This window comes from Equus quagga, chromosome 11 (assembly GCF_021613505.1).
Source record: "Equus quagga isolate Etosha38 chromosome 11, UCLA_HA_Equagga_1.0, whole genome shotgun sequence".
Lineage (NCBI taxonomy): Eukaryota > Metazoa > Chordata > Mammalia > Perissodactyla > Equidae > Equus > Equus quagga.
The window spans coordinates 43,445,478-43,465,518 of NC_060277.1; the positions used below are offsets into that span (position 1 = coordinate 43,445,478).

Genomic DNA, 20,041 nt, shown 5'->3' on the forward strand with positions numbered 1-20,041 from the left:
TGTAAAATAAGAGATGAGAGTACCTTACCTCACAGCTCCTCTGAGCACTCAGTGAGTTAATGCATGTAAATTGTGTGAAGCTGTGCTTGTCAGATAGCGAGTGCTCTACAAGCATATGCTATTGTTAAATTATCGATTACAACTTGTCAAGCACACATGGGAGTGATAAATGTGTTGCTTGAGAATTTGGAGTGGTGAATCAGATTTCTGGTTGTTCTGGGAAGTTTTATACATAAATACTTTAAAATTTTCAATCTTAATTTCTGATATAGTAAATATTGATAGATATTACTCATATAAACAAAATTTCTTTGGGGTCTTCAATAATTTTTAAGAGGATAAAAGGTTTGAGAACTGGTGTGCTAAGCTTAATTCTCAGTAATCTACATTGTTTGTGTCAAAACAATACCTCTGAATTTCTTCATCTTTTTATCAATCCTTAAATGTGTTTGCTTCCTAAGTTATGTGCCACTTTTGTGTATGGTACTACCTCGTGAGTCACAGGATCAATTTCACAAAGGATGATTCTTTCTGAGTTCTAATTTATTTTTGCTCTGAATTTCTGCTACTTAACTTATCTTTGCCCTAAATTACCAAAGGCCTTAGTCCCCATTTGTGTTAAACTATGGAGGCATGACCTAGTTCGTTTTAGAACTCTTGTTCTGAGAACAGAAAAATAACTTTTGCAATTATTTGCAGTTCACCTAATGTTGCCAAAAAATTTCACGTTGGACATTTGCGTTCTACCATCATAGGTAAGTGGTGTTAGTTTCATGAAAATACTAAACATGCCTTTGAGGCAGTACCTGATAATACAAACTAATGGTTTAATGCTTAAATAACAAAAGGACAAAAAGCAAAATATTTGAAATATATATGAGCTTGATGCTGATTAACTATTCCATGAAATGGGAAAAATTGATTTAGAAATGGAACAAAGAAATTTGTTTCTAAACCAAGAGATTAACTCAGAAACTGGTCTTAACTGGTATGTATGTTATGATTTTATCTTTTTAAAAATATGGAGAGGAACTGAAAGATGCAAAAATGAAAATAATTGGGGCTGGCCCCGTGGCCGAGTGGTTAAGTTCGCGCGCTCCGCTGCAGGCGGCCCAGTGTTTCGTCGGTTCGAATCCTGGGCGCGGACATGGCACTGCTCGTCAGACCACGCTGAGGCAGCGTCCCACATGCCACAACTAGAGGAACCCACAACGAAGAATACACAACTATGTACCGGGGGGCTTTGGGGAGAAAAAGGAAAAAATAAAATCTTTGAAAAAAAAAAATGAAAATAATTATGTGGGGATGATATTTTTGTTCATATATTTTACTTTACAAAGGAAACTCAATCTCAGTCATGTGAGTACTAACTGGAGTGTTCCAGACTGGAAATTGAAACAAGACTATTCTACTAAAGAAAGACTACTCTCGTACTTCATAGCTGTAATTCTTCAATGTATAATACTTACGATTTTCATTTATTTAAAACATGACAGTATGCAGCAGCCCAACTTAAAAACTGCAGTTAGAATTGTATAATGTTAGAGTTGGAGTGGACTTTGGAGTTTTATCTCATGTATCTGTCTTCAGTGTAGAAATCTTGTCTTTTGCATGCTTAAGAGAAAGTCATCTAACCCATTCTTGAATACTTGTAAGAATTGGAGGAATCGGTACTTGTGGCATAGATTGTTATTGAACTGCAGTCAGATCTTATTTTTATAGAGTTCTCAAATAGCACTTTAAGAGAGGAAATGACAGGACTTGATGAAAAAGAGCATAAGAAATATAGTGTATGAGAAAAGCTGCATGAGTAAGTCAAAAGTATAGGAGTGAGCAAATGATGGGTAGAGCATGATAAAGTTGTTTGACAGTGTTAAAGGAAACATTTGAACCAGGAAGAGAGAGTATTTATTGAGAACTTACTTACCATGTTAAGTTGTTTCATGTATTATCTCAATTAGTTTCACAATAGCCCTGTTTGCTAAGTACTGTTAACTCTGGTTTATGGATGAGGAAACTCAGATACCAAAAGTAACTTTTTCAAAATCACATAGCTAGTAAGTATCATAGCCAGGACTTGAAATTAGGCAGTCTAATTCCAAAAGCCTAGGTTCAGACATTTAATTGGATTTGTAAGATAATAAGGTGCTAAGAAAAACAAGAATAAAGTCTGAGTACCAGCTGCAAAAGGTTGGGAAGTACAGATTAGAAGTAGGGAAGCTGGAAAAGAAGTAGCTGCAGTAATTTAAGTCAGCTAGGCATATTGGTGAGGGATTATTTGCAGAAAACTAGATCTACTCAAGTAAAAGCAGGGACGGATTTATTATGGGATATTGGATAGTTTACTCAGTTGTTGGGAGTGCTGAAGAAGTTTTGGGTTAAGCTGACATAAATGACTCCCCAAACTATATCACAGAACTTGGTCATCAAGAGCCCTTCTGCCGTTTCTGCAATCGCTTCCAGTGCTCTAGAGCCACACTGCCACTGCCACGGTCAGGAAATTGCCACTGCTCCTGCCATGCCTTCTAGAATTCATACTAGCAAAGAGGCAGTCCCATACCCTGTCTTTCACTACCTTTGGAGGTTGCATGACAGCACATCTAGTACTGATGCCACTAAAATACAAAGCCTCTACAGCTGTGCTTGTCAGAAAAACTAGAAGTAGCTCCCCGTCCGCCTCATTCTCACCTTCTAAATCTCACGAAAAGTCTACCTAATTACCCAAACCGAAATGCAACAGATTCTGGGAAATGTAGTTTTTAGGTTTCCAGCCTCTGCAGTATGTGAGGACGCACTAGAAGGAGAGTGGAATAGATGCTGATTTTCAAGCCAGCATCAGCAGTACAGGAAGGTGGAGGCCTCGGACTACTATGTGCTCTTAGGGAGTAGGCATGAGAGGATGGACTTAACTGATTGAAAGAAGGTAGAGTGAGCTATTTGGGGTTGGCGGGGGAACAGTATGGCTCAGGTTCTTCAGGGCACAGCCAAATTATATATTTCTCATTAGTTACTGAGATTCTGTTATTTTCTGTCCTTGGAATTGACTCAGAATAGCAATTACTCTAACATGTGTTCCTAACTCCCATTAATGTTGATGAAAATTCTGTTCTTGAGAAAATTGTGAGATTCTTTGGAATAACTGCCCCCAAAATAATTCCTTACTCCCTTTCCATAACATAGATGAAAACACAATAATGAACGTTTTAGTAAAAAAAAAAAAACTGAGTTGGTAAATTTTGCCAAAAGAATTTTCTGTGTTATGCTTTGATTTAGAGAAGCACATGGTTCTTATGCCAACATGGATAATAAGAATGAGAAACTGTATATTTTATTGATTACTAGGAAATTTTATAGCAAATCTCAAAGAAGCTTTAGGACATCAAGTAACAAGAATAAATTACCTTGGAGATTGGGGCATGCAGTTTGGTAAGTAAGTTTGAGATTTTATTTTTTATTTCATTGTTAAGTTTAATTTCTTTTAATATCATGTCACTTGGTCATCTGGACAGAATATAGGCAGAATCCCACTGGATGAAGTACTGCCTCCTACTTGTTTTTTTTTCCCTAATAGCTCTTTTGCATATGAATCTTGTATTTTATTTATTAGAATAAGTCTCACCACACAAATAAGTTTTGGGGAAGGAAACTTAACACATTCAAAGCAAGACCTGATAAATGCAGACTTTTGTGGTTTTATTAAAGAAAAGTAGCTTACATTTGTTAGTTAAATGAAGTGAGTATACAGGGAAAAAGTAAGTAGCTATATACACCTCAACCACAGCCCTGCCATTTTTAAGACTAGTGAGGTCCAGCCTCTCTGGGCCGTCCTACATGAAATGGCATCTGTGGTCGTACCCTGGCCAGTCACCCAGAGGAAAGATAAACTGGGATACTTTGACTTCCCCTTAAACTGTACAGTGGCGGGAGGTCAAAAAGAAAAGAGTGGAAGAGAGGAGTGAGACCCAAATAGTTGAGTGCCGCAGATTCTCTCTCGTGTTGTGAGTTTACTCAGAACCATCCTTCGCTCATACACACCAGTGATCAGGGTGTGGAAGGGTGAGAAAAGTGAAGTTGCTAAGATAGTGAAGGACCAGTAGCATGTGAAATACAAACTTTTAAAGCCTCTGGCAACTCCCATGTGGATTTTGAGATCAAGCCCTTGTGACACCTCTGTAAAGCCTTCTGTGACACCCAATATGCCCTTGCCCCTTCTCACCTCACCAAGTGCCTAGGCCCCAGCTCTTGTCAGGTAGGCTTCTCACTTACTGTATTCTGATTTTTGTGCTTCTCTCCCTTGCTAGATGGTATGTTCCAGGAAGCCGTGGACTGTCTCATAATTATTTTTGTATCCATAGTGCTTGGCACATAAGAGGCACTCAGAATGATGAATAAATCTGTCTTGGAAAGTATTTTACAATGCTATTCTGAAAGAAGGGCTAGGTAATATTTTAAAGCTTCTGTAAAGTGCAGTGTGCACTGCCAGTTCTAAAGTTCACTGATACTGTTATCTTCTATATCTAGTGAAATGAAATCAAACTTTCCAAAAGACAGATTTATCATGACATTCTCTTATGAATGTTATCGTCTCAGTTAATAAAAATCTTTTTTAGACCCTGTTAACAGTGCTCTTACTATTCACTGTGAAAGAATCAGAAAACATGCCCTGCATTTAAAAAATCCACCTGCAGTTCACAACAGTTGGTACTCAGAGGTTTAGGCTCTAGGCTCAACAGTCAGATTTAATAGATGGCATCCACTTTATATTAGTTTGACAGATTCAGCATTTCACAGGTATTAGCAAATGTGTGATTATGGTATTCATTAAATTTTAGTTGCAAGATTTTGTTATAGCAGTTTTTCTCCAAAGGACCACTATGGTTAATGATCTGTCACCATTTCTGTCATCACCATCATTGTGGAAGAGTTTTAATTTGGGCTGTTTCAGCTATACCCTATTGTAAGTTGGCAGACAGTTCCTAAGCACAGAATTAGTTTTTGAAAATACATTAGGTGGAATGTTAAATGGAATTGGCTTTTACTTTTCCCATTTCTGTTTTTAAAACACTCTGGGCATCTTTCCACACCCTGCTCCCAAGACCCTGAATCATAATCACATTTGCTTTTGCTTGAAAGTGAATAGAGCTGGTACATATTTCAGTCATCCTTCTAGTTTCTGTCTAAGCTCCAAAGTAGCGTATGTCCCTGTGTTCAGTAGCATCCTACTTTCTGCTGAGCCCATGTAGAAAAGTGAGTATCACCAAGGCCCAGTGGCAATGGCTCCTTTAGATCTGAGGCTTGGTAATTGATACAGTTGTAGAAATAGGTTGGTTTTTAAAATAATTAAACTACCTATTATTGCTCTTGGCCCCAGACTGCATATATCTTTTCAAATTGAAATTGTGATCACCTTTTAGCAAAATATCTTGAGTGTAAATATTCACAGTCCATACTAGGAATTTTCATTGCTAGTTTACAAACCTCATTTGCTACTTTTTTTTTAAAAAAAAAGCTTCAAATTAGTACTATCCCTGAACTCTGAACCTATCGTTGAAGACTAACAAAATGTCATTGGCAAATAAAAGACATATATGGCCAGATAAAAGAATTTTGTTGCTTGGTCCCCTTGAATGGGAGAAGTAATCACGGATGTTGCAAGTTTTATCTTTTATTGTTTTCCTTCAGCTGTTTGTTTAAGAACTAATGTTATAACACCAAGCCAATTCCTACCTTTGCTTTCTTTTAATATCTACAAGTTTAAAAAGTTGTGAAATCACTTTTCATCCATTTGTTTTCACAAATTGCAAGTGTCCAGTGTCTAGCATCATGATGTCCTTCCACAGAGTAGCCTCTCAATAAATGCTTGTTTTACTAATGTCTGCTAAGGATAAAGCTATCTGTTAGTAAAAAGATAAATTAGTCCTAGACTCTTCCTTTGGTGAGCTCATAGTCTGTTGGTTTCTGTGAGGTTAATTTCAGTGATCTGTTCAAGATTCAATATATTGAATTTGACTTGTGTCAGTCTGTGGTATAGCAGAAGGTGATAGTGTGTGTTTTGCAGTATTCTCGGGGTATGTAACTATGAGAGATTGATCTTTTTATAGAACTATACCTATTCCCTGCCATGATTGTTCTCTGCTGTTCCATTTTATAATTTTTTCATTTATGGATTATTGTGGTAGGTCTTCTGGGAACTGGCTTCCAACTGTTTGGCTATGAAGAAAAACTCCAGTCCAATCCTTTACAGCATCTCTTTGAAGTAAGTTGGCAAGAAACAATATTAGCAAATTCTTCAACTTTTTCTTCTGAGTATTATGCAGCTTGGCAACACATTTTTTAATCCCAGAGGCTTTAAAAAAGTGTTCTTTAAAACGAACCAAAACAATTGAAAATGTTTCTTTTATTTTACTAGGAGTTCTTTTCATTTTCAAATCCAAGTGTTTCTTTTATTACTATTTTAGTTGATTTGGGACAGTATTTCTCCAGATAGAGAATAAACACGTAGGATAACAGATTCAACACACAGAGAAATTTCTCAATTTTTTGTCAGTTGATAGATACCACAGGTTTCTTCATGGTAATAATTATAATTCACTTAGACTTGAAAAACATGAATATATACTTTTTTGCTCTTGTTCTATTGTGGAGGAAGTCGTGTATTTCTTTCTGAATTTGTGTGTGCTTTTTCCATTTTTATCTTTCAGCTCCTTTTCCTGACTTTTGCCCACTGTGAACTCCTTTCAGTTCTACTCCATTTAGTCTCTTAGATGCTTTGCTTCTCCGTCCTCAATCCTTCCTGGAGTTCATTAATAAAGCTCTTCCTGTCCAATTAGTTTCCAGGGATGTGTTTCCTTTTCATTGTCCCAGTTGTTATCTCTGCTGTTTCTGGGCTTCACAAGGAGAAACATAGATAGGACGTCAGCCATGTTGGTGACATACCAGGGGGTCAGACTAAAGATATGCCTGTGTGTGAAGAACAGTATTTACCAAAATAATGCTTCACTTCACTAGGCAAAGCCACAGAGAGCGCGTCATCATTTTCCTGTTTGTTAAAAGATTTTTCTCCTGCAGCTGACTTTGTAGTTAAATTTAACAAAAAAAAATTCTGATTCTTAAAAACTTTTAAAGGTTTGAATTTCCTCCTGAATCCATGCCTGCACTGCACTTTAAATGCCCACATATTGATTTATAATATTAGCCAAAGAATTTTTTCTTCTCTCTTTCCCATTAAGAGTTTTGTCGATAAGCAAGAACTTAAAAATTAATAATTCTTTGTGGTTGTCTATAAATAAAGCATCCATCTTAGTGCCTGGTATTTTTACTGTATTATTTGTTAAAACTTTGAAAAATGGCGAGTATCTTTTACCACAAGATTAGTGAACTTTCCTCAGATTCAGGCCCAGAGAGCCAGCCCTCAGTGCAGAAAATACAGATAGCTGCTTGGAGACCTCGTGTCACCGAGAGAACGTGGTTAAGAATTTAGAGTACAATTTGACATGTGAGAGTTACGACTCTCGTCTTTCTCTCACCCTGCCTCAAAAGTTTTTATTTAATCCTGAAAATAGTAATCTTTGTTGCCCGTAAAGTTTTAAGTATTTTAGTAAAATCTGTTCTCATACTCTGTAGAAACCTAAACATACTTCTTTCTATGCAGTTTAATACAATTTCCTGCCTCTTGAGACTTGTAAAAAGTGGGAGATCACACATCTATGTTTGAGGTTGTTAATTGATGAATATACGTAAGAAGAAACAAAGGCAGGGGCTACTTCTATGATTAACTAAAAACGCAGGGAACAGTGGCATTGCTTTCAAGTGTGCTTTTGCCTGATAGCTTCCTAGGGGGGCAGCCTTTAGACAAAAGAGGGCAAGTCACGCACACCGCGTGCCCTGTGGGATGGAAGGGAGAAATTCGTTAGAGCGCTCACCTGCTCTCCTCTTCCTTTGCAGGAAAGAGAAAATGCAGAGCTTAAAATGGGAAACTCCAGGTTATTTTATATCTGTGCTAATTTTTGCAACCCACTTTTCACTTTAAAATTATAGTTGTCACTGTAGGTTACGTACAACAAGAACTTGTAGCATGAGTGAGGATTTCTTCCTTATTTCTTTGAGCTTTAGGCAAATATTAATAAATGATTTTATTCTATTCCTAAAAGAAAACGTGAAGGTCATACCAGCAAGTGAGTTTATTTAAAAGTCGAAATGTGCCTTTGCATGCATCATGCTTCAGTCGTGTCTGATAGGGTATTGATGGTAATACAGATGATCCATCATCTTTCCAGGGATAGTGATTCTGAGCTTCGTAAGTGTTTGGTGTAGCAATCAGTAATGTTGGCACTGGCTGATGGGAAACAAAACTTCAGAACAATCTGCATTTACCTTTCTTATTTGTGAACATCTGTTTCTCAAGGCTTTGGTTGAATCCCTGGTTTTTTCCTGGACAAGTCGTAATTAGTTGTGAGCTCTTTGAGGGGAAGGACCATGTCTTCCTGATCTTTTATTCCCAGCCCCACACACTGTGCCTGGCAGTAAATGTTTGAATGAATTCCATCTTGTAGTGCTCTCTTGCCACTTTGTCTTTCATTTAAATGATGGGATATAAAACTTATTGTATAGCTCCAAGGAAGGGCTAACTATTGTAGCATACACTAGTTACGATTTGTTAGAATCTAATTTACTTTACTGATGAAGAGCCCAAGGGTCAGACTCAGGATTCCAACACAGTCCATCTGGCTCCTGAGTGCACTGTGCACTGCACTGCCCTGCCCCCACTGGCGTGACAAAATACTTTCTGAGCCATTCATTTCCATTGGTTGTGATTACTTATATAGCATTTTCCTCTTTCATCCTCGAATTGCTGTACCAGAGACACAATTAGTAGTTCAGTTTTGGTGGTTTCAACCTTCTGGCATATTTGTTTTAATTTGGCTGTGGCCATCCAGTAGCAGATTTTGTGGCCTACCTTCCTCTAAATTGTACCATGATCAGTATCCTCCAGTTTCAGTTTCTCAGCCAGGTTAGACATGATATTATATGATGATTTCAGGAATTTTTTTCTGTGATGAAAATATTTGACAATTACAGTCATTTCTCTATAGGATTTCCATTTTTGTGCTTTGCTTCAATACTGGTTTTCTCTATACCTATAGTCATTCTTCTCCCATGACATCTAGCTGTGTTGCACATGGACTTAGGACTTTCGTTGGCCAACGTTTGAAACCTTTTCTTTAATTGTTCTAATTCGTTGTCCCAAAATGGGGAAGTCGTTTTGTAATAGTTCTTCCCTCCTAAATTGTCTGATGAGTAAAATAACTAATATATTTGCTGTTGAGAATTCACACTGTTGATTCAAGGAAAATATTTTTAATAAGCTTTGGAATACTTATAAAAAGCCGTTCCACTTAAAAGTAATTTCTACTGTAAAAGTTAACAAATGTTAAATTGAAATCATGGATATATGGGTATCATTTACTTTTATCTGGTTTAATAATTTTTAAAAGTAATTTCTTAGGGTTCCTCCTAGATTTAAAGTACTTGAATGGACCTCGATAACATCTAACACTGTACCTTTAAGAGTATATAGCCCAGGGGATGGCCCAGTGGCTGAGGAGTTAAGTTCTAGAGCTCCGCTGCAGCGGCCCAGGGTTTTGCCGGTTCAGATCCTGGGCGCAGATGTGGCACCACTCATCAAGCCATGCTGAGGTGGTGTCCTGCATGCCACAACTAGAAGGACCCACAACTAAAATATACAGTTATGTACCAGGGGGCTTTGGGGAGAAAAGGGAAAAATAAAAACTTAAAATATAGCCCCGCTTTTTTTTTTTTTTCTTGCTACGCAAGGTTTTAGAACTTGGCTCATTGCATGTTCCTTATTAATATGGGTTTTGATAACCATAGACATTCCTCTGAAATATGAGCAGCCTCTCATAAGAGATTAATGTCCTGCCAATAAAGTATGCAAGAGCCCTATACTGTAGCACTGGCATTTATAAAGGTAACATGACATGCTAACACAAATAGTATAAATTTTTTCTTAAGTTCAAAATGACTTCCATAGAATTTCATTATTTTTACACTGCCTCTTTCTAAAAGGATTTGAGGTGATTACACTGATAAGCATTTAATAAAAAACCACATAGAAAATCAGAAGATAATGTGTTATTAGGTAATACCTAGATTTGACTCTGAACTTCCCTGTATCAGTAGCAAAAAAATAATAATAAATATAAAATAGGACAAGATCAAAGCAGCAATTTGACGAGTGATAATGTTTACTTGCTCTCATTTTGTAAAATGTGGAAGAGGTATCTATTCCTCAAGAGACCATGTTTTTCCTGGCTTCAGAGTCTCAAACTTAAGTAAAGAGAACAATTCAAGACTAAATTGATTTAGACATATATAAGATTATTTATGCAGTTAGAAATTTTTATTTTATGAAGAAGTGAACTCAGGAGTTTTTTATTGGTTAGGTCACGTTACATTTTTCAGGGAAAGCTATTGTAATGGTTGATACAAATTTTACTCATTATAACACTTATATGTAAGAAATGGCTCTTAAATTATAAGCCTAATTAAATCAGAAACCACCCATCCCTTTTGAGACTGGTGAGAGTCAGCTTAAGTCGTTGTTTAGGGATTCCCCACCTCCCAAAACCAGAGTTCTCCACATGCATCCCAGGACGGGCGTGGAGGCCTCCTCTTTCTTCAGTCCACACTGGGCCTGACTGATATGCCCAGTATCCAAGCCTACATGATGTCATAGAGGCACACACCTCTGCTTGTGTTACGGGCTCACCTGGGAGGTTCCACAGGCCTAGAGAGCAGCTTCCCTGTGTAGGGACACAGTGAACTATTTCCCTCTATGGGCCTGCTACCAGCCCAGGGGCTGCTCAGCTTCTGCTACTCCTGAAAGTGTTCCCTCATCCCTTCCTAGTCTAGGCAGTTCTCCTTTCTTCTCTCCTGGAAACTTCTCTGCCTCCCCATTGCTCTTGACCATGCTTCCCAAAGCTGCTTGCCTTTCTCCCTAACCCTACTCTCCTGGGACAGCCCTACAGTGTCTCCTTGTCCTCTGAGTGTTCTTAGAACAAGGATGGAAATACCCAACAAGGCCAGAGTACCTGTTCATAGCTCAGTCGTTATCCTACCCCACTGAAATGTGCAAAAAACACTTTTCTCAACATGAGAAATGTATGTTAGGCACTAGTGCATGGTGATCTACAAGAAGTTAGTAATTAGCAACCTAACCTTGAATAAAGGTGTAAGATATTATGGATGTTATTATAGTTGTACAGAGAATAAAAACTGGAGATTCCAGATAATAAAAGAAGATGAATGGATGGTACCATGCTGTTTATATGCTACTAATGATGTACTAAGGAGGAAGAATTTGATAACTAATGAAATAATTACTTCAATTGAGTTATTTTTTTACCTAACAAGTTTTGACTTTATTAACTGATGTATCGATATAATTATATTAATTTGTTTTAATTTCTTTAATATTTCATTTAACATTAGGAATCTCAACCAACAGTTCTCTAAGAAATTTTTGATCAAGACATGAAACAGCATTAAACCAGCAATGAACTTGTTTGTCAAAATCATGAATTTGTTGTATGTTCTTTTCTTAAAAAATGAGATAAAAATTAAACGCGTTTTAAGATAAATAAATATAAATAAGTTTATAGGTAACAGGATCTTTAATGTCCAAGTTATGCTAACAATTCATTGCAGTTTCTTAGTTCTAAGACAGAAATAACTAGGGATGGCGTTAGAGCCCTGCACGAAGGGAGTAAATGGTGCCTCTGAGGCTAATGGTATTCTAGAATCAAGTTCAAGGAATTAAGAAGGAGTAAGAGGCCATATCTCCTTCTCTTACTTTTCACACTTATTTCTTACATTTGGGAAAATCATTCCAAGAGCTGACTCTAATTGTCTTAATCATTTAAATTAGGAATAAAATGTAATATGCTTTTTGGCAATCCCAACATCTAGAAATCATGAAAAGAAAAGGTTAATATTCTTTTAAGGAAATCTCAGACACTTAGTTTATTTTCTAATGGAAATACAGCTGACTTTTGCATTTTAATAACTAAAAGAAAAATTGTATTTCCATCCTCAAAAACACTTTGCTTAAGCCACACTGTCTTATTATCAAACCCAAATTTAAAATTTCCTTTTTATTCCTTTGTGTCTAGATCTAGCTTCAAAAGGAAGCCATCTTCAAAATGCATACTTTAAGAAGATCATGGTAACTGTAAATTAAAACTCTACAATTTCAGAAGTACATAGTGTTAAATTTATTTTATGAAGAGAAAAGCATTTCTTTTCTAAAAAAGTGATGAACGTTAACAATTATAGTTTTATCTTGTACATTTACACGCAGATTGTTAAGTGCTAATTAAGACCCTTCTATTGTTCTGTTTGATAGTGTCAGTTGATTTTCAGTAATGTTTGGTTTATAAGTACAAATTGCTGAAATGCCAAGATTTTTCAAGTAGTATGAAGAGTTTTTGTGTTTTAATTATTTCTATTTTAAATTTTAAGAAAGGGAAAAGATTCTGGTGAAATTTTTCCTAAAAATATTCTTCTCAATGGTTTGAATGCATATCACATTTTTAAATGTTTGGCTATTTGAGTTTAAAGTCCTAGATTTTAAAAAAAAACTAGCTAAAACCTTTTCTGAAAATAAGGACGTTTTGTATATATTTGCTTATAAATTGTGTGCCCACACCCATGTATATGTGTGTGTGTGTGTGAGAGAGAGAGATTTGGAATCACAAACCATTTATGGACACACATGTACAGGCATACCTCGTTTTATTGTGCTTCACAGATGCTGCATTTTTTACAAATTGAAGTTTTTGGCAACTCTGCGTCAAGCGAGTCTGTCAGTTTCATTTTTCCAACAGCATTTGCTCAGTGTCTGTGTGTTACATTTTGGTAATTCTCGCAATATTTCAAACTTTTTATACTTGTTATAGTGATGTGCGACCATTGATCTTTGTTACTATTGTCGTCGTTTTTGGCGCACCACGAACCACACCCGTATACAAGGGCGAACTCAATTGATAAACATTGTGTGTGTTGTGACTGCTCCACTGACCGGCCGTTCCCCTCTCTCTCTTCCTCTCCTCAGGCCTCCCTATTCCCTAGACACAATATTGAAATTAGGCCAGTTAATGACCCTACAATGGCCTCTGTGTGTTCAAGTGAAAGGAAGAGTCACACGTGTCTCACTTTAAATTGAAAGCTAGAAATGATTAAGCTTAGTGAGGAAGCCATGCCGAAAGCTGAGACAGGCTGAAAGCTAGGCCTCTTGTGCCAGTTAGCTGAATTGTGAATGCAGAGGAAAAGTTCTTGAAGGAAATTAAAAATGCTAGTCCAGTGAACACACCAATGGTAAGAAAGTGAAGCAGCCTTACTGCTGATATGGAGAAAGTTTTAGTGATCTGGATAGATCAAATCAGCCACAACATTCCCTTAAAACAAAGCCTCATCCAGAGAAAGGCCCTAACTCTCTTCAATTCCATGAAGGCTGAGAGAGGTGAGGAAGCTGCAGAAGAAATTTTGGAGCTGGCAGAGGTTGGTTCTTGAGGTTAAAGGAAAGAAGCTATCCCCATAACAGAAAAGTGCAATGAGAAGCAGCAAGTGCTGATGTAGAAGCTGCAGCAAGTTATCCAGAAGATCGAGCTAAGATAATTAATGAAGGTGCTACACTAAACAACAGATTTTCACTGTAGATGAAAGGACTTTATACTAGAAGATGCCATCCAGGACTTTCATAGCCAGAGAGAAGTCAATGCCTGGCTACAAAACTTTACACGACAGGCAGACTCTTGTTAGGGGCTAATGCAGCTGGTGACTTTAAGTTGAAGCCGATGCTCAGTTACCATTCTGAAAATCTCAGGATCCTTAGGAATTGTGCTAAATCTACTCTGCCTCTGCTCTGTACATGGAACAACAAAGCATGGATGACAGCACATCTGTTTACAGCACGGATTACTGAATAAGCCCACTGTTGAGACCTACTGCTCAGAACAAAAGATTCCTTTCAAAGTTATCGCTGCTCATTGACAGTGTACCTAGTCACCCAAGAGCTCTAATGGAGATGTACAATGAGATTAATGTTATTTTCATGCCTACTAGCACATCATTCTGCAGTCCACGGATCAAGGAGTAATCTCAATTTTCAAGTCTTATTATTTAAGAAATACATTTTGTAAGGCCATAGCTGTCATAGTGATTCCTTTCATGGATCTGGGCAAAGTAAATTGAAAACCTTCTGGAAAGGATTCACCATTCCAGATGTCACTAAAAACATTTGTGGTTCATGGGAAGAGGTCAAAATATCAACATTAACAAGAGTTTGGAAGAAGTTGATTCTCACCCTAATAGATGACTTTGAGGGGTTCAAGACTTCAGTGGAGGAAGTAACTGCAGATGTGGTGGAAATAGCAAGAGAACTAGCATTAGAAGTGGACCCTGAAGATGTGACTGAATTGCTGCAACAGCATGATGAAACTTTAACGGATGGGGAGTTGCCTCTTTTGGATAGGCAAAGAAAGTGGTTTTTTGAGATGGAATCTACTCCTGGTGAAGTTGCTGTGAAAATTGTTGAAATCACAAAGGATTTAGAATATTATATAAATTTAGTTGATAAAGCAGTGGCAGGGGTTTGAGAGGATTGGCTCAAATTTTCAAAGAATTCTACTGTGGGTAAAATGCTATCAAACAGCGTTGCATGCTACAGAGATATCGTGAAAGGAAGAGTTAATTGATGTGGCAAACCTCCTTGTCTTATTTTAAGAAATTGCCACAGCCATCCCAGCCTTCAGCAACCATCATCCTGATCAGTCAGCAGCCATGAACATCAAGGCAAGACCCTCTGCCTGGAAAAAGATGATAACTCGCTTTAGGCTCAGGTGATGATTAGCATTTTTAGGAATAAAGCATTTTTTAATTAAGGTATGTGTATTGTTTACCTAGACATGATGCTATTTCACACTTAAGGGACTACAGTATAGTATAAACATAACTTTTATATGCACTGGGAAACCAAAAAATTCGTGTGACTTGCTTTATTGTGATATTCATTTTATTGTGCTGATCTGGAGCCCAGTATCTCTGAGGTATGCCTATATGTTTTTACTCCTGTCGGCTGGACTATTCAGCATTTGTCAGTGGGTAGGTCATTCAAAAGTCAGGAAGTCTGCAGTTTGTTATCTTACAGTGACTCTCTCTCAGTTTTCCTACACCTTACCAAAATCTTGTTTCTCTGTTTTCTAATTGGCATTGCATACATTACTCTGGATTTATTCATAGGACCATGTGGAAATTAATTTTTCATGATATATGTGTCAGGGCTCCCAAGACCACTGCCAGGTTTGGCGATTCACCAGGAGGACTCAAAGGACTCAGCATATATTTGTACTCACAGCTATGACTTATTACAGTGAAAGGATATAGAGCAACATTAGTGAAGGGAAAAGCACATGGGGCAAAGCCTGGAGGAAACCAGGCCAAGCTTCCAAGAGTCGTTTCCTAGTGACGTCACACACAATCCACTTAATTACTCCAGCAACAAATTGTGACAACATGTATGAAATGTTGTCTACCAGGGAAGCTCATTAGATGCTCCATGCCCAAGGTTTCCATTGGAAGTTGATCATGTAGGTACCTTCTGCTTAACAGGGACTAAAATTCCAAACTCTCAGAGGGAAAGCCAGTGTTCAGAATAAACCATATTATTCGCACAGACAGTTTTAGGCACAGTGAGCCACTCATCAGTTAGGTTGGTAGGAACATACCCAAAATCCAAGTTGCCAGATGGCAGCCAAGGGCTAACCTTGCAAGCAGGACATTTAAAAATGGCAGTCTCAGGCCTGCTATGTTAACTCTTTTCTGTACAATATGCTTTAAAGAGGAAGAAATATTAGGTACTTTTAACTTTTATTTAGGAGTATTTATTCATTCAAATCTGCCATTCCAGTAATTAATACAAGCCATCTGTTAAAGATGAGATTTACCTTGAGATAGATGTTTAATGCCCTGTCTCTTTTGTTGGCAGTATATCATGGGTATAAGCCACATTAGGGCTTACTCAATTACCCAGTGTGTTCTCCAGCAATAAAATCACTTTTTTCTACCCAAATGCTGCTGCCGTGATATTTTGATGATATTACTGTAAGAGTTTAGAGGCCTCATATTTTTTTGGTAGTTTATTTGCCAATTTTTATTACTTTCATGCTACTTTAATACCTTTCTAGAAGAAATACGAGGATAGTAAATTTATCATTCATGTTTCAACCTGGAAGTGAGTTACAACTTGTAAGTAAAATCTTTATAGTCCATATCCATAACTTCATACTGTTTGAGCTATAATGTTGATATTTTAATGTCATTTATTAACCTTGCATTTTGGAGCCTGGGAAATTATTAACTACTGCATTGTGAACACACAATCCTAGAGCTGGAAGAGCCCTTAATAAGCCATCCAGCTCTGCTCTGGTCACTGGCGGGTGGGGGGAGTCTAGAGCTAAACCAGCCAAGACAGATGGTGTGAAACACTCCAGACGTGAGTGCTCCACACAGTTCTCAGGAGCCCAGGCTGGAGGGTAATTAAGTGAACTATCCAGGTCATCCTAGGTCACCTCTTTTACAATGGTCTTTTGCGGATTTAGAGAACAGTTTAAAAAATCTTTCATTAAAACAACTGCTAAATCATCCTCCTAGATCACCTGTTTTACATTGGTCTCTTGCAGATTTATGAACAGTTTAAAAAATCTTTCATTGAAACAACTGCTAAATCATCTTTTGACCTTTTCTTTGCCAGATTGAATCATCCTACTTTTTTAAACCTTTCTCAGAGAAGTTGCAGCAATAATAATTTGACTTTTTTTTTAAAAAAAAGAAGAAATGTTAGCTTAATCTAAACCAAGCATTCTTAACCTAAGGGTGTGTGAACTTGGGTGGGAAGAAAAAATTACTCATTATTTTCACCAACAGCTACCAGAAATTTAGCATTTTCCATTACTATATCACAAATTAATTTTTTAAAAATATTTGTATAACTGTATTTCAGTGTAATTATTTCCTTTGTTATCCCATGTATTTGACTTTATTATGCATTTAGAAACATTTTGACCTGGGGTCCATAGAGTTCAAGGGCCCATGGCAACAAAAGGAAAGAAAAAGTTATACTCTGTGATAAGGACAGTTGGCTAACCTTTCAATGAGAATTCTCAGGATTGTGTTTTGTTTTCTTATTTTCTTTATTCAAGATAACAGTGACCAGTGACTAGTAACGTACTTCGTTTAATGTACTATCGTGCTTTTAGGTTTATGTACAAGTTAATAAAGAAGCAGCAGATGATAAAAGTGTAGCAAAATCAGCACGTGAGTTCTTCCAGCGATTGGAACTGGGTGACATGCAAGCACTTGCACTCTGGCAGAAGTTTCGGGACTTGAGCATAGAAGAGTATGTTCGGATTTACAAGGTACCACCTGCCTGCTCTCCCTTCTGCTCTCCTGTGATGCGATGAGCTCTTGACTGGTACTGCTGGGTAAAGCTGGCTTCTTAAACCCATGTTTTAAAAAGAGATTTATCATTAGGTTGAAAATTAGGACTCAAATATTGTTCTTTGGGCTGAAAGAACTATAAGATAATCCTGAGTCCTGTGAATTTCACAGACTGAATATCAGGTGACATTCTGGTATTTCATTTCAGTCTGGGTTTTCTTCTTTCCCATCTATCATCCCTTCACTTTTTCTTAATCAGTTTTTCTTCTTTTGCTTCCTTGGGCCATGTGTGATGTGTGTAAATTCATTCATTTAATGCACATTTTAGGGACTGGGGAGGAATGCAACAGTGAATGAAAGAGATAAAAGTCCTATTCTTGTGAACTTTACCTTCTAGCAGGGAGACAGGGAGTGAATTAAAGAAAGCAAATTAACCAAGAACGTATATAGTCTATTAGATGGTGATGATGCTATGGAGAAAAATGAAGCTGGGAAGGGGAGACCAGGTGTGCTGTCTGTGGGTAAAATGAGGAGAGTTTCAGTAAAGAAGCCCGTGTAGTTGGAGCAGGAAAGCAAGATGAGAACAGTAGGAGAGGCTGAAGAAGTTGTAGGGTGAGGCATGATGTAGGACATTGTCCAGGGCCGTCCAGTCTAGCTTCCTGCTCTGATGGAAATGTCTGTATCCACGTTAACCAATGTGGTAGCCACTAGTCACATGTAGCTATTGAGCACTTGAAGTGTGAGAAGTGTGACTGAGAAACTGAATTTTCAGTTTTATTTAATTTGAATTAAAATAACCACATGTGCCTGGTGACTACTATATTGTACAGCACAGGACCATTGTGAGGACTTGACTGGGTCGGGGGAGCTGTTGGAAGGTGGAGCAGAGGAGTGATTGATCTAATTTTTATTTTCCCTATCTTTGTGACAGACTGTAGGACATTCTATTTTGTCTTAGGAGAAAATAATAGGACATTTAAGTAACCAGTTTTTCTTTTGTTTCTGAACCCTTTTAGCGTCTAGGAGTACACTTTGATGAATACTCAGGGGAATCATTTTATCGTGAAAAATCTCAAGAAGTCTTAAAATTGCTGGACAGTAAAGGACTCCTACAGAAAACAATGTATGATCAGGTTACTATACTTTAGGAAAGTTATTTGTTCTTTGAAATTGGTATTAATGTATTTTCTCAGTTAGGGTGACAGAATGTGGTGTGCAGTCTTCCTGGCATTTTTTATAGCACTTTTTGCTATTCAGAGTACTTTCCCACATGCTGTCTTTTGGTGCCATAGCAAAATCCTTGTTTGGTTGGGAGAAAGGATGTTATCTGCTCGTTATACATGAAAAAACTGAAGCACAGAAAGTGTAAGTCACCTACCTAAGGTCACACAGCTGATAATGGTATAACTGGAAAAAGGAAGTGGAACTCACATCTTACCCAACCCTGCCTTTTTAAAAAATTCCATCCTGTTCAAAAAGGCAGCTTATGAAAATAAGTATAATACAATAAGCTTTTGAAAGAATAAAATGAAGAAATCAGGAAGTATAGAGGCAGAAAAAGTAATATGAAGTCAAGGGTGATATTGGTGCATCATATAACACACTGGGATTCTGCTTCCTTACTTAAAGCTTAGATTTGCAGTTTATCTTTGAGCTTCCTGTCAGCCAATCAAACAGAGAAATCGCACCAGTCTTAGGAGCCCAGCCATCTATAATATAGTTGCTTAGAACTGCCACTTTTCATAGCACCAAAGAGCAATTTCTCTTGTCATCCTTATAAAGAAGACATGGAGAATGTGGTGCAGAACTTCCTCAGTAATGTCCTTAAGAAAAATTTTTAGATCACCATATCAAGCAAGAAAGACAATAACAAAATTCCATGGTTTTATTACTCAAGGGTGCTTGCTAGCATGTTAAAAATTAGCCCAATATTGAATGTTATAATGACTTGAATTAAAAGAAGAGTGTATGTCAGAGTGATGTCCATACTCCATCATCCATACTCCAACATCTTACAGATCAGATCTTTCACATCCTAACACAACACAAAACCTTAGAGACACACGCAGCCAAACGACAAAGGGCAGAGAGGCTGGAGCCCCCCTTGTAGGAGCTGGAACAGAGTAAGAGAGAACTTCACTCCTTGCCCTAAAGACTGCGATCTGCAACCACAGGATGCTCCGTGAGGGAAAGAATGGGGAAGGGGACGTTCATTTGTAGAAACAGTAAAGACCCCCAAAGGCCCATGCAGCCTAGAGTGAAGACCTCAGTTGGGAGGAGAGCTTTTGTGGGGTGGGGGGGTGACCTCATCAAGCCAACACCCCAGGAGACCAGATAGTGAGAGCAGATAGAGGAAGCCCGGAGAGCATGCAGGAGAAAGTGCCCCTCCCCCGACCCATCCCATGCCCACTCCATTGCCTGGGATCTCAGCTGAAGGTGGAGGGCTCAGAATACGTGGCTCTTGACCCCCACCCAGTGGTGATAGGCAGTAACTGCAACTAAATAATATCAGGATGTGTAAGATCCG

General features: G+C 37.8%; 1 protein-coding gene across 1 annotated transcript in view; it reads left to right on the plus strand.

Moving 5' to 3' along the window:
• The window catches only part of RARS2 (arginyl-tRNA synthetase 2, mitochondrial), a 67,869-nt gene that overhangs the window by 32,829 nt on the left and 14,999 nt on the right, over nt 1–20,041 (plus strand). Inside the window, exons 6-10 of the mRNA XM_046676952.1 lie at nt 700–755; nt 3,343–3,426; nt 6,180–6,256; nt 17,334–17,492; nt 18,531–18,637. Coding sequence (XP_046532908.1) covers nt 700–755; nt 3,343–3,426; nt 6,180–6,256; nt 17,334–17,492; nt 18,531–18,637 — 483 coding nt within the window. The remainder of the gene's footprint in view (nt 1–699; nt 756–3,342; nt 3,427–6,179; nt 6,257–17,333; nt 17,493–18,530; nt 18,638–20,041) is intronic.